This window comes from Papilio polytes, unplaced genomic scaffold, assembly GCF_000836215.1.
Source record: "Papilio polytes unplaced genomic scaffold, Ppol_1.0 DF824292.1, whole genome shotgun sequence".
In the NCBI taxonomy this organism is placed as follows: Eukaryota; Metazoa; Arthropoda; class Insecta; order Lepidoptera; family Papilionidae; genus Papilio; species Papilio polytes.
This window is the reverse complement of record NW_013524912.1, coordinates 820,568-846,701: the sequence shown is the minus strand read 5'-3', so window position 1 is coordinate 846,701 and position 26,134 is coordinate 820,568. Positions and strand designations below refer to the sequence as shown.

Genomic DNA, 26,134 nt, shown 5'->3' with positions numbered 1-26,134 from the left:
ATATAAATAGAAATATGCAAATTCTGCAAGTTCAACAATACCTATTATTCTAGTAAATTGTTGGACAAGTGTACGTTTATTGATTGACACATGATACTTTGTTTACATTGGCAAGGTCGTTTATTGACTCTTTATCATTCAACGGACATTGTTGTTGACAATACTTGTATATAATTTTATGATGCATTATTTTAATGATGTAATTGGACGTAAAGCTTATCTTACTGCAAGAAACCGAACTTCGACAGTAACTAAGATTCCCGATGTAACCTCAAATTTGTAATTTTTATTAAATTTCTAGCATTTTTTGGGACATCTATTCGTTTATATTATTATTATTTATAATTTTTCAAATAAAAATTGAATTATGTTTATATAAAAGCAATAGTGACTCTGCGGTCAGAAACAAATCAAGCTCTTCTAATATAGTCTATTCAAATGTCAAAGCGACAGATGGTGACAATGCACAATTTTGACACTTGATGTTCCATATAGCGAGGCGCTTGACTTAAAATTCAACACAGAAAAATTAATTATTGTGTTACTAACGAAAATTACGATTCTATAAAGGTGATAATTTAAAAGAGCTTGTCTCATGTTTTTATTTTCAAATATCGACGCCAAAAATTATTGAAAGATCGCACTGCCATCTATTAACACTTTGTTAAGTAGACGTTGGTTGGTTATGTTTATGTCTATTTATACTAGATGGCGCTAGAACCACCGGATGTATTTAGTCAGCGTCAAAATTAAAATATAAGGATTTTTCTTATGTATTCCTAAAAATATTTTATTTTAAATATAGATTAAACACTTACTATGTTTCTATAACATAGTTTCGATGTCCCAATTTAAAAATAGTAATCAAAACTACTTTGCAATAATACTCATGCAGATTGACCTACATTTGAAGCCCTTGTGAAAGGATTGTGCAACAGAAACGGTCATTTATTACACAACACAGCGTATTCATGAGCAAATGTAGTCATTTTGCATCATTTACATGAATTTTTAAGGTTGTGTTGAATGTTTCGGAATAAAGACGATAATAGTACTTTATAATTTTTTTTTGCTATACCTCTAAAAAATACACTAGTAAAAAAGCGCAAATGCATTAAAAACTATGATTATTCACGTTTTACATTTTTTTTGTGAAAATTAGGCCATGACACACTTTTCTCGAATTGGGTTAATTTCTCGTTGCCCTTTACCGACTTATTTCAATGTCAGTCATGAGTACAGTAGTTCCACTGAACCCGAGTTATGTCGGAATATCAGTGTAAGTGAAGTGGCCTAGAGACCTACATTTTGTGTTTTTTAAGGTATTGTACATATTATCAGAAAATATCTAAGACTGAATCATGAATTTTGCGCCTTAACGAAAATTCATAATTTCTCGAGCTAAATAATTTAGCAATTCCGTTTGACCTTCCGTAAATAATGCACGAAGATTCTCCGAAAATGAGTGTTGCGCAGGGTCTGGTTGCCTCCAGTAGCCAGGCAAAGAACGAAATCGCCATGGAAGTTCCAGAATATGAAATAACTTGTGTAGATACAAAGTCAACTGAAAGCATTGAGACGGAGCTGAAAATTTCCTATGTGAATCCTACTAGCGGTATGTACTTATACATTAAGTCTTGAAGCTATAATTAACGTGTTTTAATATATGCCGACAATTAACGTATGCTATTTTCATAATAGCTGATATAAGTCAATTTATAAGTAGTAATTGTATTATATTAGTCACAAGAGATTCAAGTTGGATTTTACCTTAACAGAGTCTAACCAGTCGGATAGTTGAACATTGTAATTTTTCTTATTGTAATTAAGATGGGGGACATGAGGCACCGGGGAAACGTTTAAAAGTGTGTCTGAAAAAAGAGACAAGTGGTTGTATAATAATTACATTTACATTGTTGTGCGTATGCATTGTAGAGGCTACAGGCTACCTGCTCGTACGCTCGGTTGCACGGTGCGGCAACGTCGCAATTGCTTTTCGCGCTATCCTACGATGGAATGAGCTGTGTGAAACAGGGTTTTTTTAGGTTTTTTTTTCGTGGAATAGACGTAGCAGCAGCGGTGCGCGGTTCCAAATGAAATGATAAGTTAAATATACGATGAAGTAGCAAACAGTGAATGAGAGTTTACACTGTAGTCAATGGCTGAAGCTGTTTTGTAATTTTGTATGCGTATGGTGTGCCGGGCGGCGTCGCTTTTTGATTTCGTTCGGTGTCAGTAGGGCACGTTTGCTCGGCTGCGGCCGCACTGCAGTGAGGTTCTACGCGCTTGTTACACCGTATTAAGTAATCGTCCTGGACGTAGCGTGAGGTTGCTTTAGTGTGTATCAGCTATCAACTCGTACGCGTGTTTAATGTTCACTGCGATAGATGTCCGTGTGATAAACTTAGTTGCGCGAATATTCGGAACATTATCACTATGTAGGCCGAATTGTTTTCTGTTTGTAATCTTACTGTCGGGCCGGTTATTTTATGTATATCGCGACATAGTTTTATGTAATAATTGAAACGCTTTTAGTCATAGACACGTTACGTTTAAATTATTTTTTATTTGTATAAAGATGAATTTATTACTGAAACTAATATAAATAAAACTATCTATCCCTTAATTCGACGGGAGTTTATTGTATCGCAAAAAAAATATCTGTTACCAACAGACTAAAATTAAAATCTCACCTATTTTTCTTTGACCTAGTTCAGTAGATTTTTTAAATTAGTTATTCGTCACACTGGACACTATCGAACTAAGGGTTAACGTAGTTAACCTAGTAGTTAACACATAACTTAGTTCTTTTAATATTAGCATAGTGTATTTATGTTTCTATACAAGAGTATTTTAATTACATGAGGCCTAAATGTAGATTGACTCAGTTAAATTTTTATAAAACAGTAAAAAGCCTCGAATCTACAACTTTTCCATTCTTTGTCACGAGGAGTGCTAATCGTCTCTCCTTTTAGACTCTACAACTTTTGCAAAAACAAACATTCCCTTATATTAATTTCTAGCAGTTCCCGTGCGGATTCATTAGCGTGAAATTATAAAAACTTTAGTTTATTATTAATTCCTTAATGTTGGCTGCTTGTAGTTAATGGTCCCTTTCCCACATGAAGGTATATTTTTCCTTTTATTTTTCCCCTAAGTTTAATAGCGTGAAAATATATAGCCTAAGACGTGTCGTTATTGGAGGGCTTTTTATTAAAGAAAGTCTTTTTAAAAAATATGCTGTGATTGCCGACATTTTACGCCACAAAGTAGTATGTGTTTACGATTTATTATATTAATATGGATTGGATTTTAACATCATTTTACGTATTCCTAATGATTTGCGTTAAATAGTCAGGTTAAATGTTTGGTGGTTACATATTGAAAATGTTGGAAACTGTCCAATTTCATATTGACCCTAATGTAAGATTTATGCGTTTTATTAAGTCTATTTCAAGCTCTACTTGAACCCGTTCTGCGTACAGTCCACTTGACGGTACGCACAACGGGTTAACCGCGCGTTTCCACTGCAAAACACATATTGGAAATGTATTGTTATCACTGTTTTACGTTGATAATATGTTTTGCACGGTTTTGGATTCCAAACCAAAAGATTTCTTGACCCTTACAGGACAATAAGATGGCCGAGACTAAATATGCGAATACAACACGATGTTTTAACTATTTTGGGTGTAAAGTAAGAGAATATCACAAGAAAAACACAGCAGAGTGTATAGATTTTGAATAATTTAATATAGTAATAAAATATCGATTCAATAATAATTTAATAATCGATAACGATTTTTGTAGAAGGGTTAATTTTTTCCCTTGAGCGTGAAAGGGTTAACTATCGAAGTATATTTACAAGAATGAAAAGATAGTAAAACGATACATGCAAATCTACTTTTTCACTAAAGTTTTTAACTTACGCTGCATTACCTAAATAGCAATTCCAAGTGTTGTACAATAAATCAAGTTACAAAAATACCTATAACAAACATGTAACATAAACAAAGGCAATGTGGTCTACAAGCAATTATTAATCAAAACAAAGTAGGCACGCTTTTAATACAACAATGTTTAAACGCGTACCTAGGTGTAATAGTAGTCGCAGCGACGATAGCTTCCTTATCTACATTGTTGTGTCTGGTTCGAATTGTTTATACATTTTTAATACACATTAATAATTTTGTCTACTAATGTATGTTAGCGATTTTATTATTCTAAACAATCGGGCTTTTTAATTTTGATTGACAGATCGATATGTTTTTCTAGATTTTTCACTCGGCAACACTTCAGTCATCCCGCAGCGATCGTGGAAACAATTACATTTTTTTATAATGTCTTTATATAACACGTTCAGTGTGCCAATTGAACTGAAAGTTATACGGATATCTGTATCCATACATATTGTTTGTAATATCAAAAGAAAAATTCCAGATTTCTGGAAGATGTATTTGCGTTGCCAATAACGAAAATCGCATGTTTTTGTCTGTGTCTTTATCTGTCTCCCTGTCTGTCCGCAAGCCGTGTTTGTTCCCACTAATCTCAGAAACGGCTGGGCTGATTTCTACCAGACTTTCACTAAAGGGTACTTTACATAGGCGGGCATATTAAAGTCTACTTATTATACTTTAATATTTCGTGGACGAAGTCGCGTCCTACAGCTAGTCAGGAATAAATTTATCTCTTGTTATTGTATGGGAACGAAATTTATCAAACCAACCACCAGGGGTACTAAGTGATAGCTACCGCACACGCTGCAGCTCAAATACGGGGAAATACTTCCCGCAACGCGCTGAACGTATTTAATCTTTTTACTTATCACAATATCGAGGAAAATTATGCATTCGCTACTGTTTGTTAGTTTTATCTTTGTTTTTATCCCAAATATTAATATAGAAGTCACTTTGTCTGCCAGTCTAAGGAGAACGCGTCGGCGGTGTATAAATACTGTGATAAATTGAAATTTATTTAGCGTTGCATCGCGCGCCGATTCCTTTGTTCGTTCATGATGAAATTTAATGTTTCCGTAGTCGTGTAAACATTGTACCATTGTGTGCACTTTTATTTATTTCCACTTACTGCAGCAATATTTACCTAAAACAAGGCGAGTTAAGAAATATCGTAATATTTGTTATGATCTAACAAAGGATGTAAGATGCGAAAAAAGTCATGCACGATGCGACGTCGGAGGCAGATTCGGTAGACGTGACGCGGATGCCGGCGGGTTTTAGCCCTGTGGCATTGAGACACAAAGCGTGCCGGAACTGAAGCAACTTTTGATACAACCTCGTCGTGGATTTAGTTTGCTCTAACAAACCATTTTGTAGCTAGACTTGCAGCACTTGAAAGACTTAATCAGTCGATAGTTTGATCGGGTCGGGTTGTAAAAAAAAAATCGGTGTAATGTACGCACCTCCATACTCGTTCATATTGATCAAGAGACCAACTAAACTATCAGGTAATATCTATTATCATATTAAAAGTCTATACTGTGGGGGTCTAAACGGCGCAAAAACATGCTTTTCATTTAGCTACCTCTACAATGCTAGTCTTTCGCGTTACTGTTTAATCCAGGTACCGGTAGGTATCGTTTAAATGGATCAGTCTTTGTTTGGAAATGATATATGCATCTTTCAGATTAATTGCGCCTGTAGACGTTAATGACAGTTAATTCTATCTCGATAATTAGTTCCAATTCTTATCACCGCCACAAAAGGCACAGTCAGCTCTAAGATGGGCAAAATCAAATGAGCACAAAATACAACTTTGTAGTCTGTCTACTTATAATGGTCAATGATGACTTATTACAGTGCAGCATGCTGTCGTGTCTGTCAACTGGTATGCAAGTCACGACTGCATCTGCTATTACTAAACTCTTGTCGTATGTCTCTGTTATCGATAAAAAAATCTGTCAGCGGGTCTGATAGACGTAGAAGAAAAAAGTCTTTAAGTCAATTTGTCACCTGCGTGATATCAATGAACCCAAGAAAGGTCATTGATATATTCAATATCCGTTATAATTCCACAGGTTTGTTGTTTCGCTTTAAATAATATTGTCATGTTATAAATATTAAGTTGCGGAGGGGTCAATTTACCTGCCGCAACTAAATCATAGTTTATTGTCCCCCGTATTGTTTGACTTTTAAATGAATCGCTTTTAGAGTTAGTAAGAAAAAAACGCACGCTTTTTATTTCATTGATAAATATGTAAAGGGATCCAAGATAAGACAAATAAGGCTATTAGACCCGGTGGGCATAAGTTAAACTAAATTATGACAGCTCACGAGCGTACCTCAGTCAACGTCGAAACGTCAAAAAAAGTTTACCAAGATCCTTTTTGTACTGTCATGTCATGTTTTTCTTTTCAAACTACTTTTACTTGTCAAAACTAAGTAGTTAATAGACATTTCACATTACAATTTCTCCTAAACTTAGGATAAGAGATATGAAATAAATTCGTTTCAAATGTCATCAGTTTTAATGCATATCCATATGTGCTGATGTCTTGACTTCAAGTGCATGCGTTCAAGCGAAGCGAACTTGGATTGTACCACAGTAATTTAATGGGAAGTACACTTTTGTGTGTTCAATAATAGTGTACTGCAATAATAGCGGGTTATTATATCATCTAATTATTTTTATGTCTACCATGTAATGGTATGTTTTAAAACTGAAAATCCATTTTTAAAGCGCGAGCCCATAGTTATTTATTTAGAATAAATTAGACTTAAATAGTTTGCCTTCTAGTTGCATACGTTTTGTCACACTATTAATCTATGAGGACACTAGCTTTTAAAAATACTTAGCGTTCCAGACTACACTTTATATGCCAAATTTAATCGATATCCATTAAGCCGTTTTGAATATTACGTAACAAACGTCCATCTATCTAAACGTTCGCATCTGTTTGAAAGATAGTATTAAGTATGGTTAGTATGGTAGATTTCAATGTTAGAGTTATAAAGAAAGGTTAAATTTGACTATTGTTCTATTTCGGTACAAGTTACACGACCTTTTTACATGTCTAGAATCTGAAACAACGTGACCCAAACTAATAACAACTTATTTGTTTATAAACTTTCTTAATGCAATGTTTAACGTGTTCTAAATAAGTAACTCGGCGTTTGCTCTACGCTGCCATAGAGAACGAAGATAGAAATAGGTAACTATGGCTGCTACCGCCGCCTCGTCAGGATTAAATTAATTTTTATCGGGTCAATCTGGTATGCGAAGTCTTTGGATGACGCATCTTCTTTCTAATGATAAAGAATAGATGTTGTTAAATGTAACTCGATTTTCGCTTTTTTATCAGTCAAGTGTTGAGTTGTTTGTGTCACCAATGTTCGAGACTACATTATTTAAAAGATGGTAGCCCTAGTTATAGCGGACATTGTTTTCTAAGAACAACTGAATTTAAAAGTCAAAACTTTGTTGCGACACGAAGCAGTCTAAATTAATATGTATGATATAAAATAACAATCGTTCTCAACTCTTTCTCAAACCGATTCGTTGCAAATTTATTTATATAAACGTATTTTAAACATATTGATCATCTCTCATGGTGAACCAAATAAATTGTGAAATGTAAAATAACACAATTTACAAGCAATACGATCATCTCACTGAATACAATTCAAATGGCAAACCTCCGAGGTAGTAACGATGATATTTGGCACTCTGTCGACTCGTGCGATGACGGAACTTAGCGGTATGGTTACAAACAATTATAGTAGAGGCGATAGAATATGCAAAGGTAACTGACGTCCCTTCGCAGTGCCAATGAGTCAAGCTGATCGGTGAAAAAAATTAATAAAAAAATACCCTCTTAATAAAACTCTTTATTAGACAAAAAATATTTTTACAAAATCTATTGGGGCTCTGTCTCCTGAACTAATTACAACAACTGTGTTTCAGGAGACAGGACCTTCTCTTATCAATTATCATATTTAAGAGTAAGATGCTACCTAACAAAGAAAAATATAATATTATATATTACAATTAATTTAGTATGTGATATTGCATGTGTGTGTGTGTATGAATCCGAGTACGTGCGTGAGTAAGTGCGTGTGTGTGTGTGTGTGAAACATATGTGTGAGTGTGTGTATTTAGTTTTGAGTGTTTTTTTAATATTACTAATGTTTACTGTAGTGCAACATTATTTTTCAAACAAATATAAATGTTTTATTGCATTATTTTGAAAAGATTTTCAGTGCAATCATAATCAAGTGATATTAACCATTTTATAACATACTTTTTGAATTTGAAACAACTCAACATTCCAAAATTTGTATCACTCTGTGCCAATAGCTGGTTGTAAATCCAAGGTGCAAGAAAATTATAGTGCCTTTGCGCAAAGCTGGTTTTGGTAAGGGGGATAGGGCAGCGGAATTTCCTTTTGGTAAGACTCCGGTTGTTGACGATTCGAGTGACACGCCGCCGCATGCGGTCAAAAGGATGAAGCTGGTATTTAGGAGCTCCGGCCCAGAGATGCGAGCAGTATTACATATGTGGCAAATCGTGTACTACGACCGTTTGTACCCTAGGTAAAAAGTATAAAGAACCAAATTAAATTGACATTTAATAAATTGACTAGTTTTGCCATGGATAAATATATTTTAAATTGATATTTTAATGGGAAAAGTGTAAATGTATCCAGAAAAATTGATTTAAAGGAATATAAAAATTATAAGTTTAAATCGGATTTCCATATAATAATTCAATTTGCAGACCTCGCTACTTATAAGTTTTGATGTGGTTTATTATTCTGCTTCAGTAGACAAATTCTGCATCAGGAGATTTGCGATCGCAAACTTCTGTCGCGTCGTAACTTCAGATACTTGTTAGCGCTGGCTTGTGGTTTCTTATAACGAGCGTATCTAACACCTAAAATGCAATAAAATCAATTGCAACAGTTTGTAACATCTTATACAAGTTGACAAACACCTATGACACTCCTTATCTGAAGGGGAATGAACTTATAAAATTAAAATTATTTAACTTAAATATTGTGATGACGAGAATTAAAATTTTTGGACATCTCGCTTGTTACTTCATATCTTATCTTATTTCATATTCTTCCTCGTATATAAATGCGAAAGTTTAGATGTATGGATGGATGTTTCTTAGACCTTGTAGCCTAAAATGTCGATCGCATCTCATTAAAATTTGGCATAAATGTAGTGGATAGTCTGAATGAACATAGGCTACTTTTTTAATTCCACGCGGATGCAGTCGCGGGAGACCGCTAGTTTATAACATAAAGTACTACTTATGACCGCACTATGCAATAATAATGCTATTAAATATGGAATATGTAAGTCCCTTTCCCGGTTATTATTATAAACAATTGTTAGTCTGCCAAGCGTAACAATATTTATAATGGCCTCAGATAGTTGTGTCCAAGTAATAATCACGTGTGTCCATTGAGATTATTACTTCAATTGTCTCCCCTTTCATGTGAAAATTGTCAGTACGTGGTGTATAGTTTAGTTTGTACTACTTTCAATAATAACCATTTTGACGTATTCGAAGCTTTAATACAGAATAAGTTGTTAGATTTAAATTACATGTCTCGTTGCATATTTATACAGGTAAATAAATTGTTAACCATTCTTTAACAATAATCGTGGTATATAAAAACAAAAGTAAGGAGCCTATGTTTTTTTTTTCATAACATAAGGTGACAAACGAGCAAACGGCCACCTGAATCCGCCAAAATGGGTATGCGAGCGCTGCCCTATGGACATTCGCAATAGCCGATGCGTTGCCCACCTAAGTAATAATCGACGGAGGAGGAGATTCACATAAAAAGGACATTTTCCCCTCTCTGTGCTTCTTCTCCACCGTCAAATCCACGTTCCCTTTCCATCCCATTCTTATGAAAAAAGGGTGGGAAAGAAAAGGGACCAAGACTGGTCCTTCGGCAGCTCACTCATCAGACGAAACGCGGAATTACTCCCACTTCACCCCTGTTTGGTGTGGTTGTGGTATTTCATCGGGCGAGCCGACCCATTCGTGCGAAGATGTTAAAGCGGGCTCTACCACTGTACTCCTACTATCCTCTACATCTATATTAAATTTCATACAGATATGTTCGACAGTTTACGCTATGAACTCTAACAAGCATACATCCATCTATCTAAACTATCGCATTTATGATATTAGCAAGAATAGTAGCATGATTTTGTAAATTATTTGAGATCAGAAATCGAAGAAGAAAACTAATTTTTAGTTGTCATTATAGTTAACATTAAGAGATAGACCATCTCTGTTTAATAAGTTGACGATTATACATTTAATGAGTTCTACAAATAAGCGAATATCCAAATATTTTATACAAAATGTTATTGATGAGGGTTGTTTAAAATTTTAAGCAGATCTTAAAATATTTAAATAACTATGAAGACAAAATTATTATCTATTTTTATTAAACTACCATCGTTTGTTTTAAATTTGAATCTATGTTTTACAATAATTATTTGAGTCAAATGGATGTTACCAGAAACAAAGAAATTTGTTCCAAAATAATTATAATAATAATAGTTTCCAAATACATTCAAATATGTACAAATTTGATTTTAAACGTAACAATAATGAACACTCACACTTTTGCCTTACAACCTTATGTTTTGATTCATCACCAGCTCGCATCCCCACCGAGGGGCTTTCCTAAGTTAGAGGTGACTAGGCCATAATCAACTCAGTTGACTTTACACATATCTTTGAATTTCTTCGCCGTAAGAACGTCGGCTAAATTATTAACATATGAAATTTGATAATCACATTGGTACATGGCGGGATTAGAACCCAAGGACTGTAGATTACAAGGCAAATGCTTAAACCCTTGAGCCGCCGACGTATTTTTTTTTTTAGTTTAATGAAATGCTATACATTTGGCAAAAAAGGTGCATTTTATGTGGAAGACTTTGCAACATATTCGTTACTAAAGATTTAGCAAAAACGAGTATTTGGTTGCAATTAGAAATGTAACCTTCAATTAGCGGTGGTGTCATTTTATAAAGAAAAAAAATTTAGTAAAAACACTTTATACCTCGACGTATTTTTATTTAATTGTAATCACTAATGTAGAGCAAGGTTGGTGCGTTCCACTCCGTTAATATAGAATAAAATAACTTGCCACGCAATGTCAGTGTTTACCAAGTGCTCGACCCTATCGATGCACTCCGAACATCTTATGTTAAAGGATTTGAGTACACCAATCAGCTTGTAAACACGTTTACTTTGATAACATTGAAAGTATGAATACAGTCAAAGAATTAGGTTTACTGCCCACTTAGGATGCCTACCGGACAGCAATTTGTCTTATTGCAGAATAATATATTAAAAAGTTTTGTAGTTTTGGGTGTAACAAATAAAATCAAAAATTGCTAGATCATTTCTAAAATTCACTATTACAATGGCTCATTATCTCAGTAATATAGGCAAAATTTAATCTGCCCTACTCTTGTGTCAATGAGAATGAATGGGATAACAATGGGCACTAATACACATGTCGAGGTAGTGGTAGTGGTAGGTTTAAAAGAGCTGTAAATGTATGTTCTGTGACATCTTTGTCAGCATCAAATATAATTTTACTAAACTAGCTACGTAATAAATGTCCTCAACTGAAACTAATTTTGTATTCTTAATATCGCCCTAATCTAACCTACATTTGTCTGGGACATCTTTTATGCGCGCTTTTGCATTATAAAGTTTCCTTGCCTGTCTTTCCTTATTCATATACTTGCGTGCCCAATGCACATTTGTGCGTTTAGAATTCCATTCACAATTTTATTCCAGTCACATTATTTCATTTTACGATATCATTTTCAATTGTTTTCTAGAATTCATGATCCTAAATTAAGGTATTTGTAAAGGTTATGTAATTAGAATTTGTAAAAAATAAAATTGATTTGCATTTGTTTTCAGTAAAATTCAGGATTGTATGCAGTTATGTAATAACTCTTGTTTATATAGAAAAACAATGTTTAGTTTATCAGCGGACCTCGTCTCTGACCCACTAACCTACTTAGCCGGCAGAGTGGCAACCGCTTGAAGCGCCCGCGAACGCCTCTATGCACGAGTACAGTCGCACACAGACAACACAGTTGGGCGCACTTCTCATTAACTAAGCCAACTAACGAATACTAAAATACTATATTCATATTGTGGGGTTCCACTCGACACATTTCACAATCATTGTCATCCCTTTTTGGCACAAAACATAAATTGGAAAGTTTGGATGGACGGATGCTTCTGCGTATCTCTAAAATAACATTACCGATGTTGATAAACTTTGACACCGACATAAAAGTGTGAAAGAACATAGGTTACCGAGTAAGGTTTTTTTATTTCCGTGCTGACAAAGTCGCGGTCAAAAGCTAGAGACAATAATTTCCAACACGTAGTAACTGGCGTAAATGTTTTAAAAGAATATAAATATAAGTGGATATAATTTTTGAATGCATTGTTAGTTAGGCCATTAGTCATGTGGTGGAACAAAACGAATTTCATTTAACCTAGTTTATATGTGACCAAGTCGGCCCCGACTTCTCTACGATCAAGATATTACAACTCGTTCGACTATATCTTATCTGTGCGATAAATCTTTTGACTTACAATTCACTGATTATTCCTCTCCATATTACATTAATGGAAACCTAATATTTATACATATGAGGCTTGTTTTATAAGGTTTTATTGTACCTTTTGATTAGCGGTTACACGAGAACGTTAGTGCGTATCTCTCGGCTTCCACTAATCACAACATAACATCAGGTTGGAACGTGGTCAAGGACTGGCTTATTCATTGTAAAAAAAATAAAAATAAGAAACATACAGACGAATTGAGTACCTCCTTCTTTTGGGAAGTCGGTCAAAAAAATAACTCGTATTTCTCTTAAAATTTTAATATTGAATTCTGGTTCTAATTTCACTAATAGCACTTTTATCACTTTTGTACTTTGACTGTTCAGTAGTACTTAGACTTTGTTATATATTTTTAATAAGACTATCGTAGTATAAAAGGTTGAAGGCAGTGTTATATTTTATTTTCGTTCACTCTGTCCACATTCGTACAGGGGCCAATAAAAATAATTCGGATGACGGTTGGCCCAGGCGCGGTGACCTGATATACATTCCGCCGCCGGCTACTGCGACATACTTTTATCGCTGAAAATTTCCTAATTTAACTGCAACGTGAAATTTCGAAACCGACTAAAAATACATCTTATATTGAAAACAAAGAGCCCAACGACAAAATAATATGTTGAAATTAAACAATGCGTTCGTTGAAACCTCCAAAATGCAAAAGGGTTAATTGCAAAATCATGAAAACGTGACCGAAAAAATAATTAAAAACAAACATGTGATATTGCGCACGAAAAGTACGTCTACAGTACTTACCGGGTACCGTTAATTAGTGAAAGTTTCCAACAGTTGCGAAATTCAATAAGCAACCCCCTTGAAACTTTTTCTTTTGAGCAATCAAACCCTTTGTTGGTTGGCTACACGCGTCTTGGCTTAAAAATTTGCTTGCATCAAACGAAATTACGTAATATTTTTTTTTGCTGATGTTGATAATGTAATTAGCTACTTTTTAAACATATTGTACTCATAGTTTTTTTATAAGACAATGATGTATGACATGGTATGATCAAGAAATTGAAAGGCATGTGTAAAAACAACCGATAATTATTTTTTCCAACCCATAATATTTACTGAAAGGATATTTTTATAAGGCTTTTGTTTGATATACCATAACGACTTATTACGATACATCATCATGATCATCCACTTGCCCTTATCCCTTACGGAGGGTCAGCACAGTATGTGCTGCTCTTCCATACATCTATCAGCCGTCATATCTGAATCACTTGTTACGATACATGTTGCTATGAAATAAATGTTATAATAGTTTTCTGAACAAATACTTTGAATGTAAAGTACTAAATAAATGAAAACTTGAAATTGATCGTTAGTTAAATATTTGTCACTTACGAATTGGCACTTGATTTTATCGTTATGTCAATGAAAGTATCGTTTTGGAACAAATTAGAAATCGTAATCACAAATGCACACATCCATTTGTATAGTTTAGGTCAATTATCATAGAAAATTTTGGTTTTTCAATCGATTTTTTAGATTAAAGGATAAGATACGAAATGAGTATCTTAGAGGAAGTTTGAGAGTAGCCCCAGTGGTTGAGAAAATAAGGAGTAAAAGGTTAGAGTGGTATGGGCATGTTATGAGAAGGGATGAATCGCATGTAACAAGAAGGATGTTAGTTATGAATGTGGAGGGGTACATCGGTAGAGGTAGAGCTAGAAAGAGATGGATGGATTGCGTGAAAGGTGACATGATCAAGAAGGGAGTGATGACTGAGGTGACGGATGATAGAATGCTTGGAGGACGAAAACCCGGTGCGCCGACCCTACGGGAGTAGGATAAGGCAGGGGAGATGATGATGAATCGATTTTTTTTGCATGTGATCGGGTAGTAGGTCTTTGACCGATATTTACATAATTTTTTAATACAAAATTCCATCTTACTTCTTACTTCTTAGATATATGGATGGATGTTTGTTAGTGTTTTTTAGCCTAAACGGCTTTACGGTTTTCGATGAAAGTTGACACAGATATAGGGGATAGCCTGGAAGGACACATAGACTATTTACTTTTCTATTTATTAATTCCACGCGGACGGAATCGCGGGTGAAAGCTAGTAGCTCATAATTTACATAAAATTATTTATTTTTAGTTTAATTTGATATTGGTAACAATGTCATTATAAAGTTCCTTAAGATATCTTTAGGGATAAACCTTTTAATTATCTGACTATGTTTTATACTTAGTTATATTTTATAATTTTCGTAGTTTATATTTGGTTTAGTTAAACAACTACTTCAACATGAGCATGGTACTGCAAACAACTGCTGTGTATAGGGAATGTTTGAAAACATTTTTAATAAAACATTTGTAAAATGTTTTCAAAATCACGATTTGTTGCGAACTCTAGCAAAGTCACTTCATAATAAAATTGTAAAAGTGAACAATTAAACGGAAAATAATGTTACATTTACGATATAATGTTATAACAACTTGTTTTAAAATTTCAACAAGGCATTTAAAGACTTTCCAACCGTTCTATTTAACTTTTTTGTACTATGCTAGCAGACTGTACTGGGAATGGGATTTTTTTCGAAAATATGCTGACGATAATAAATGTATACGCAGTTGTATCTTTCATATTCAAACTTTTTTATAAATGCTGATTTGTATGTTTCTCTAAATGTTACTTAATCAGTAATCGGAATGTGATGAAAATATGGTTGGGTTCTAACAACGATAGGGGCCGTTTCCTTTAAATATGTTATTTTGTTTACGTGACAGTATCTATTACTATGGAAAAAGAATGTTGGCACAATAAATTGGAAATCGGTGACCATTAATACACCGAAGTGGTAAAAATTGCTTGACCAAGCCAAAGCCCACATAGGGCTGTAGAGCTAAGGAAGAAGAAGATATATTGCTATAGATAGTATTCGAAAATTGTTGTTAACATCTAGGTGACATGTAAAATCCCTTTTATTTGACCAAGGTGTTTGAGGTCGCCTAACTATCTGTAGATACATTCAGCATTTGAAAAATGACTAACCCTTTATATATAGTTCCTTCTAATAAACAAAAGCAGCATGCAACATTTTATCATAAACCGTACAAATTATAACAGTAATAGGATACGTTTTATAAAGGATTATACATCCGGCGCTGCCGTCCCTAATTATAGGCCACCCAAGTACTAGGATGTTTAGAACTTGCGTGTAAATTTGCAGGAATAATACAATGTAGCGCCACTAGGAAAATTTAAAATCTCTTCGTTTACGTAAACAAGTAACCAGTAAGAAATTTGTGTTCTTAAATAACAAGAAATGTTGTGTCTTGAGTAAGCAGTTAAGAAGCAGAGTATTTTTTTTAATTTGTTACCCATTTGAATGCTTACCCGCTACCCGCTACATTGCCAGGAAATATGTAAAAAATAAGGGAAAATATTCGCGTATGTATTAGTTACTATCCCATGGAAATCCCGTAAAAATCAGCCTAGTTGGTCCAGGTTTTACCCAGAACAAATGCGGCATTGTGGACAGACTGATATAAAAAAAAACTACACGAAATACGACCAAAATAAATTAGCTGTTACACTTCTCATTTTGCGATTTAGGCGTCATAAGTTTTGTACTTAAAACCACTGGGTGCCTCCCAGTTAGTTGCTAAAATTAACTGATTGACCAATAAGGAAAAGAAAACTGTTTAAAATTAATGATTTATAGACGAATAAAGCGAGTGGCAGTCACTTAAAAGAACGTCCTACTGTGTGGTTACGATGCGAGTCGTAACCAGGCTCGACAAAATTCACCAAGAGTACATGCGAAGCATCCTTGGTGTGCGACATAACCAACAACAAACAGGACAGTTGACTGCGATGGTATGGGCATGTGAGAAGAAGGCAACCGGACAACATAGGTAATTTGGCACTACAGCTTTCTCTTCCCGGTCGAAGAGTTACGGGCAGACTAAAGACAAGGTCGAAACATTTGATGCTAAGAGACATGTGCGAGTGCCAACTTTCGAATAAAGATGTCGAAGGTAAAATAGGACGTCAGAGGAAATAGATATGAAGAGATGACCCCACTACCATATGGATACAGGTTAGGAAGAGAGAGAGAGAGGGAGGGAGAGACAAATAAACCGAGGACAACTCATAACTACCATGACGACAGGCTCTGCGCAGCCATACAAATTTTGTTAATTAAAAAAGTTAAACTGTCAAAACGTTAATCATTAATACTTGCTTGAAACAAACTACCAACTTACAAGTACACATAATTTTCTAAACGTGATTGGTAATTAGTTTACCAAAAAAATTCAAGAGATTATAAGGTTTCGTCAATTTAACTTTTTAATTGACTATGTTACTTCTTTATTAATTCAATAAGTAACAAGGGACTCGTTTTCGCTATAATTCAATGTTATGTAACTAATTAAACCCTATAATTTCAATGTTTGAAAAAGGCAACGCATGTGACTGCGCGTTTTCGTGTAAGTACAAAACAACGAACATAGTATTTCTTATCGATGGTTGCAAAATATGTTTAGTTGATGTATATAAGGTTGGCATAACTACACGTGTTAGGTTTTTATGTGAGTTCCTTTATCAGATGAACCCTGATAAACTCATCATCCACTTGCCCTTATCCCTTACGGAGGGTCGGCACAGTATGTGCTGCTCTTCCATACATATCTATGCGCCGTCATATCTAAATCCACTCCTTTCTTAAGCATATCCTCTTTCACACAATCCATCCATACTTTCTTCGGTCTTCCTTTTCCGTTGTAGCCATCCACATTCAATCTTAACACTTTCTGGTTTATGTCCCCATCGTTTCGTCGCATAACATGTCCATACCACGCTAACCTTTTGCTTCTCAATTTCTCCACCACTGGCGCTACTTTCAAACTTCCTCTAATGTACACATTCTTAACTTTATCCATTCCATTTATTTGAACCCTGATAAACTCCTGATTTAATATTTAAAATTGTATTGTTTGACTCAAAAATAATCTTTAGGTAACCGTATAAATGCAAATTTTAATATACATTGAATCCATCTTATTATATCCGTATCTTATCCATTCAAACATAAATTTGATATATAATGTTTAACCCAAATATAATTGTAAACACAAGTATTAATGGTGAAGAAATAAACAGTTCAGGATTTTTGCGTTCACGTTTTCTCTACAGTGGCACCGTTGCGTTGACGTATTCCTTTCCTGGAAGCCACGGTTTATATAATCCTGTAATATTAATTCTATTTCATTTATTGAGAAATAAATATATGATTCGATTGTATAGCCGTTAATATACTTTTATACTTATATAAATCAAATATCGATATGTATCTATCATCTATCATATCTATAAAGTGTAAACACACACTTCTTTGTTGCCTAAGATCTCAGCAATTACAGCATATTTTTGAATATTTCTTTTTTTAATAAAAAGCCCTACACTTACGTCACGCTTTAGGCTAGATATTTTCACGCCATTAGACTTAGGGGGTAAATATTTTGGATAAAAACCCTAATGTGGGAAAGAGACCATAAGTTGCTGCCAACATCAAGGAAGCAAGGTTGGCATGCTTTGTCATCATGTGTTGTCATTTTGACATTTGCAATTAAGAATTTGACAAATGTAAACAATAAACTAAAGTTTTTATAATTTCATGCGGATGAATCCGCACGGGATAAGCTAGTGTTAATGATGTTAACGATGCGCTAAAATGCACAACAAAGGAAATTATCTTTAAATGTAAACATAAAATAGTTACATAATGTATTATAAACAATGCACCTAAGCAAAATTATGAAGTCAATAAACGACCTTGCTTATCAAATGTAAACAAACTATCGTATATCAATTAACAGGTCAACTTACACTTACCCAACGCATTCATAGTTTATTGTTATATACTTACAGTGCATGTATTTATGTGAAGTAGTTACGACGATCTTGCCGTTTGTATATCTCATATCATCATCATCACCAGAGGGGCTCGCAGCCTACCCTAAGTTAGGGTGACTAGGCCATAGCCAATCACGTTGGCCAAGTGCGGGTTGGTTGACTTCACACGTATCTTTGAAATTCCTCGCCGATATGTGCAGGTTTCCTCATGATGTATTCCTTAAAAACGTTGGGTAAATTGTGTTTTTTTTTAAAAGAAGGGGCAAATGATGTATATATGAAAATTGGAAAAATCGAAAATCACATTTACATCCCATATGATTGTATTAAATTTCATTATAAACAAGACGCCTCGCGTATATTTATTGCAAACAAAGCTTACTGTTGTTGACACTAGTGACATTAGTTGCGTTTAATTTAAAACTCAATTGTGTTTGACAAGATATAATTTTTTTAAAATAATGTAGTCCACCATTTCCTGGTAAGTTCAGACACAGCTATAATATTTCATCAATAATTTACAAACAAGCTTCGTGAATACGAATGGTTTTGTTTTGAAAATTGTATCCTAAAATTTTCATAAATTGTAAATAAGACGATTTTCTTTATTTAAATTACTATACTTTTGCCATTACCAAAACTTAATACGCACACGTTTCACGCAATGTTTATTTTTATAACGCTGGTCAGAATAAAAAAAATGTATAAACCTATGTTTAAACAAAGACTTGTTAAATAAATTGGAGTCTTATTCTTTGGACTTTTTGTGCTTCAGTCACAAAGTTTGTGATTTTGGTTGAAGTTTGAATGAAAGGCTGATGTTTGCAGAAGTAACATAAGCTTGTTTAATATTATTAATTTATTCAAGCATTAACAAAATATTTACGCCTCACTATACCATAAGCGTTAGCCCGTTAGTGACTTGGAAGGGTCGGCAGCGGAAATTTACTCAATTTTTCATTATAGGATTTACGAATTGAAATATTTTGAAACAAAGTCGCGAGCAAAAGCTACCAAGTAAACAAATTCACATTTGATCGAATGCAGTTAAATGTGTCAATGCGGACGAAATATTAAAGCTATTCAAATTTAGTGTTTGTCCTGATTTAACCTCGAATGAATAATGGAGAATTTCGTAAATGCTTTTGGATACAAAAACAAGCTGCGATGTGGTGGTGTCATTGATCTGTCATGAATATGAAGTCGATCAGGTGCGTATAAGTGGGTCACAATTAGCTTACATTATTGCATCAGCCACAGCATTCGGAATAACATTTGGAAAAATATACAATGGATGTACTTAACCAGCTTAGGATCGTATTTAGTCGAAAAAAAAAAAAAAGTACTAAAATGAGCTATTTCGTTTTTACTGGTTCTTAATATTTATGTATGTAGTCTCCATTGTAATCTTCTGTAGCCTAAGTTGGGTTTTCAAAAAATTGTGGAATTGGAATTTTTTAGTAATTTATTTAAAATATTTTGAATCTTATCGTTAAGTTTTCTGAATGAAATCACATATGTCGACGTCCAATAAGTTTCGAAACTAAGGGTTTTGCCAAAGAGTCTTAATTGACAAATTTTTTTATTCGACCATGCTCTAAAGCAATTAAAATTTACTCCACCGTACCGAAATCAAGTTCATGCTCTCAAGTCACTTAGTTACTTTTCTGCCCGACAGAGGCACTGCACAAACCTCGTACAATTTTGCCGAGAAAATGTTTCGTGCTATACGTAAATCTAGGAATTTTGCAATGGTTTCATTAGTTTTTTTTGCTGTTTATTGTGTTTTTCTTTTCTTTTTAAATAAGACAAGAATAAATTTATGTTCGTGTTTACTAATCGGAAATCGAGCGACGTTACAGCAGTTGTTTAAAAACGCTTAAGCGTTTGACTTGACTGGGCTAAAGCTATACGTCTGTTCGATCCCCGTCATGTACAAATGTGATTTTTGAATTTCATATGAACATCCGTTGTTCTTACGGTGTAGGAAAAAAATATGACTAATGCGAATAATCTTACTAGATTCTTATGAGATCATTCGTGTTTTTATCTTTCTATATTTTTCTAACCGGACTACCGTTTTTAAGTAGTCTAATTAGTAATTAAAGTTACATAAACATCTTTAAAATTGGCTACCCTCGATGGGCAATTGTTTTTGTACTTTTCTTGACGATGGAGCTTTTGGAAATAACTTTAAACTATTATAGTAAATTGGTAATAAACATTGTCTAATAGAAAATCTTACTGCGGGTAACGCAAGATTTTTTAGATAAGGGTGGTTTCAGACTGCCCCGCCATGCACTGCCGCATTCCTTTGGTCGAACCAGATTGGGGCACTTTTCGGGGTTTTCCGGACTAAATCAGAAAGAGTTGCTACTTTTATTGTTTTCTCTCTGAATTATTACAAAATTATGCATATAATTGCAAAATATGTCCCTAATATAATTGTAAGCCCTAGGGTCATAACATATTATCATGTCGGTCGTATGTTACCATCAGGTTAAGGTCATCCTAGTCACGCCGATGTATAAATAAACCTTTCTTAATTCTAGTCACAACATCAATAAAACGAACACTAACCATCTGACTCCGGTTTCGCAATAGATAAGTTCTAACACAAATAACCGTATTCATAATAATTAAATAACTGCATGTTATGAGGAGGGATGAATCGCATTTAACAAGGAGAACGTTAGTTATGAGTGTGGAAAGGTACACCGGTAGAGGTAGACCTAAAAAGAGATAGATGGAATACGTGCAAGTTGGCGTGATCAAGAAGGGAGTGATTACTGAGATGCCTTATGTGGAGGACAAAAACCTGCTGCCAGACCCTATGGGAGTAGGTTAAGAAGGAAGATGATGAAGAATCATTAAAAAACGGAGTCTCTCCATGATTTAATATGAGAAATTTACACTAAGACGCTTATTAAAGAATCATTAAATGACTGAGAATGGCTGTAAGTTGTAAATTAATGAAGAAATTTTATAATTTCTTAGAAAATGAATATTTTGTGTATCTCTAAAAAAGGTAATAATTATTAAATCAATCTCATTTCGCCTCTTCTGTTCATGTATATATGTACAATACTTCTCAATCTAAACGACGACGAAAGATAGTCTACTAGTCGTTTAGTCGACTAGATAATGGACAGATGTCCACCATTAATTTTATTTCTAACGCATCACTAAATAAAGTCATGTATGCTCTAATGATTATAATATAAATAATTTTATAGTATTTAAATACGAATATAACGTTCCAGAAGAAACGTTTTAAAATAGTGAAGGTAGCGTCCGGTTTTTGTGTATTCAAAACGACAGTTTGAACACTATCTGTGTCAAGGTGCGGATCGGCTGTTGCGCAAACAGTTTTTTTAATACTACGCTCGGTTGCGAGGTAATTAATTCGATTCGGGGTGTCGCAACAAACTATGCTCGCTGTAGTTTTCGTGTGTTTGAATTATTATTCGTTGTTTAAGAATCAGCTTTTAGGGTTATGAAGGCCGATTTATCCGTGCCTTTGGACGATCAGACGTCATAAGAATACATTGCGCACCGTCAACGACGGTGGTGAGCACTCTTCATTACTATCTGTGCCATCCCCAGCTCATTTGCTTTATAAAAAATAAGTGATGTTTCTGACAGTGTTTTAGTGAAATTTGCAACTTTGTCATCGTACGAAATACCTATATTTAGACTGCAAGAAAAATTAAACGTAAAAAAGGTCCAACAATGTCCCCTTAAGAGACCGGTGGCCCTGCTCTCGATAGCTCTCCTTAGATGGCTCACCAGCAGACTAGGTCGAGGAGAACGACCACGAAGTCAGTGTCATAACACGTTCCATTACACGACACTAGTCACAGGCGCAATACAACGCTGCTTTTGTTCCGTTAAGCACCTGAGACTTGTTGAACTAAGGTGGCATTAAAATGCTACTTGTGAAATTACCGTGTCTACAAAATTCGTAATTAAAACAGTGGTAGAAGTCGTACCGTGTGGTCAGTTATTTTATTTGTATGCATATACAGTGTTTGTACAGAGTTTGTTGTTGCGTGAACGGCCTCCCCCGCGCAGAGGTATTCGAAAATTTACTCAACATAATAATTTAAATATTTTACGTATGAACCGGGCGGCCGTGTGTAGGTGCATGGAAAGGGCCTACGGATGAAGACAGTTTTATCAATGATATATTATAAAGCATTGCTTACCTACGTACTACGTGTTGCTACATCGCTTTATTTGTATGAATAGATACGACTAGTATAAAAAAGCTATTTGTATAATTACTGATAGGCCTTCATATCGTCGAATTAAAACGTGTTCTTATTTCTTAGACATTTAACGAAATTGTTCTGTTACAGTTTTTAAATAGCACGTTAATAATTGTTTTAAACGACGCGTTATCGTGTTGTGCTGAAATTAAATTGAATTTAAATGTGACAAGGTGACGATTTTGTCATTAGCATTCAATTGGACGTGTACACGATGCATTCATTTCTTTAAGGCCAGACCTCGTGAGTGTACACACTGATATAGCTAAAGTGGAGACTGCCTTTACCCTTGTACGACACTGTTTTGTTTTGGACGAAGAAAAGATCACTGTAAAAAAATTAAATGATATAAATGTAATATTTAAAAAAATATATGATTCTTTGTAAAGCTTTAAAAATTTGGTTACCCTAGTAATGGTTTGTTTACTTGAAATTCGCATTTGATTTGGCCTTAGAATAAATGAATATTTTACAAATAGCTAAGCGATTTATATTCGATATGTTTCGCAATCTATATTGAAATTACGAGATGACGTACGCTTCGAAACCTTTGAAAGTTTTTAGAACGAAGAAAAGCTAATTCTCTTACGCCACCCGAAGGCCAAATTAAGTACGCAGTTACTGTTGATTCGCGAGTAGGCCTGTGAAGCGTTAGAGAAATGATAATAGATGTTGTGACTAATACCTGTTGTGTACATCTATGTCAATAGAATACTAAGCAGCCAGTAATGTAACTGCCGCTTACATGTTTCGTAGTTGATGATTTATTTCTATTTATAAAAGAATACCCACAATATCGAAGCGTGTGTGCTAATTTCGAATGCTGATTTACATTACGCTGTTAAAATTTAATTTGTGCTCTTCTATAGAATTAGGGTGTAATATGGAAGTCACTTCAGACAAACCTTGTGTATTTCAATTAGGTTTTCTGCGTGTTACGAAACAGGCATTTTAATTGATAAAGCTCCGTGCAACAGAGCACAGTCATATCGAAGTTAAACAATTATCTTTAGTAAACATCTTGTAGTGACGCAGTTCCAGCCCCTTTTACCACAAGCTCGGTAAACCACAAAGTACGGTCGCGGTCGCGATGCCTAGAAAAAGGGGGTAGCTTACGCCTAGATTCGATGCTCGGTAGAATAGAGATCTAAATGGTCCCTGACGTAATAAATTAATAGAACTTAAATATGTCTCATATTCCTTTTGGACCGAATTTTTTTCATAATTATCGCCAAACATACATGAATCGTCAAGTAGTTAAAGCGAACTTTCTTATTTTAACTATATCCAAGGAGGGATGAAGCTATATGCATGTATTTTTTTTAAGTGTAATTAATCTTAATAAACATAATCTTTGTTCATTAAATTCATCAGATTGTAAAACTTTAATTCAGAATTTCATAAAGGCTTTCATTTATTGTCTACTTATAACTTTTCTACATCTACTTTGTGTAATTTTTCTGTAACCGTAATTCTAGTTTGTGTACTTTGTGTGTAATAGTAGTGTGTACTGCGTCGTCAGAGCGTGGACGAGAGACTGATGCGGCTTCGGCTCCCTCGGCGACAGCTTATCTCACCGCGACGTCACTGCAACAATCGCGCCCGACCTTCGCCTACTTACGTGCTCGTTCGCGTTGAACCTTGCGCCTCTCTTTTCAAACACATCACTATAGTGACACACAAACTTTATGGCGGCTTGTAATATCAAACTAGAGGCTGCTCAAAATATACCTGCTTAGTATCATGCAAACTTGAAATACAATTTCAAATTTCACAGGGGACGTAAAGGTTTTGATTTCGGAGCTGGGGCGCTCTATCCGCTTGGACCTGCTTCAGAAGGCTGGCGCTTCCAGCTAACCTCAAACCGCAGTAAAGTTTGAATCTTGTAATACCACTATACTGCCCACCTCGCCCCGCCTCTATGTTTTGTATCGACACAATCTCGATTGCCAAATACACCTATTACCAAATCTTACACGCGTATACAAATGTATAGCATCTAAAACATATCTAATAAATTGTTATCAGTTATTTTTATAATTTTTGTTTTGTGGTATATGAAGTATGTTTCGGTACGTAGCCAAGGAAATAAACAATTATTTTTTAAATTATTTCGTTTGATTTTTTCACAACTTTTCTTTTATATATGAATATTACCTAGTATACAACAAGTTATGAGAAAGGTTGATAAAGCCACAAGTTTGTTATAAAATTAAAATATTAAATTGTACAAAGCACGAAGTTACGCAAGCAACTATAAATAAGTCGCCCGGTAACACCTACCCTATAAATATGAAAGTGATTCGTACAAGCTTCAGTTAAGTGACAATAAAATACGATACAACCGGTTTCACCTTGAATAATATACAATAAACAATTACATTTCTATACGATTGTAACGTGAGATCAAATTGCAAACGTTACCGGTTTAAATCGCCAACAAATTGTCCCATTACAGAGGTTGCTAATGAGTGGTGTGTTCGCACGCGAGCCGCTCGGGACTCGCACACTACGGTTCACATTTATATTTACCGAAGCAAAGATCACTCAGTGCGCTATGCAAACATCTGTGTAACCTACATTTGTTTGTGTCAACATTGCTTCTCTTATCCTCTGTCCTGGATTTTACGAACTTGACCTACTTGCCCCTGTATATGGATGAATACCTAATTCACAAGTATATAAATAACATATGACTGTGAGCGGTTACTCGTGCGCGCGCTTGTGTGTGTTTATTGTACACATAATGAAAACACCGCCGCGAGATGCATTGCCGTTCGCGCCAAGGGTACGGTACATATGCAATTGTCATGTCGATGATAAAATCGCACCTACTTTTTACCTTATTCCATTTTAACATAACGGCCTTATCTAAATTCTTTTTAATTTTAATAAAATACACAGAAATAATCTCATTTTTACCAAAATGTTTGCCAACATCGATAAATCTATCTATTTGTTTTCAAATCTTTTGTAAATGCTAATTTTTATCGATTCTATGCGGAAAATTTTTGAGGACAAACGGTATTTAAATAACGATCTCTGAAAACCGATAATCTGAAAACCTTATGAAAAGCAGAGAAACTAGGTGAGCCATTCTATTGTATCTTGAATATTAAAAGTTTTCTTTGAGGCACTATTATGCATATATCACAACAATCTATGTGGAACAACTTGACAAAGATCATGCTCCTGACCCAGGTGTTAATCAAGATATTATTGATTTACATTTAGCGCATCTCGCTTCTTTGACAGGCCCATACTAATGCAAATGTATGGGTAACACGTGGGATCATGCTCTCAACCTTGTGAACTAAAATAACGGCCCAAGCCGT

The 26,134-nt window shown here is 34.6% G+C and overlaps 1 protein-coding gene and 1 long non-coding RNA gene across 2 annotated transcripts; one reads left to right on the top strand and one right to left on the bottom strand.

Annotated features, from left to right (window-relative positions):
• The first annotated feature begins 1,256 nt into the window (after positions 1-1,256).
• On the top strand, positions 1,257-24,865 carry LOC106103131 (nuclear hormone receptor FTZ-F1-like). Its single transcript, XM_013282802.1, has 2 exons — positions 1,257-1,615; positions 24,577-24,865. Exons 1-2 carry the CDS (start codon positions 1,441-1,443, stop codon positions 24,654-24,656), a joined length of 255 nt encoding a protein of 84 aa, XP_013138256.1. The 5' UTR covers positions 1,257-1,440; the 3' UTR covers positions 24,657-24,865.
• On the bottom strand, positions 8,415-18,613 carry LOC106103141. The gene is made up of 3 exons (XR_001225612.1): positions 18,542-18,613; positions 8,736-8,889; positions 8,415-8,545 (listed from the first exon to the last, which is right to left on the bottom strand). It is a non-coding gene; the product is annotated as an uncharacterized LOC106103141 (long non-coding RNA).
• Positions 24,866-26,134: the final 1,269 nt, after the last annotated feature.

Excerpts from the sequence above, each read along its gene's own strand:
- LOC106103131 (XM_013282802.1), top strand. The coding sequence starts at position 1,441 with ATGCACGAAGATTCTCCGAAAATGAGTGTTGCGCAGGGTCTGGTTGCC. Across the intron at positions 1,616-24,576 it reads CTATGTGAATCCTACTAGCG|GGGACGTAAAGGTTTTGATT; the intron begins GTATGTACTTAT and ends CAAATTTCACAG.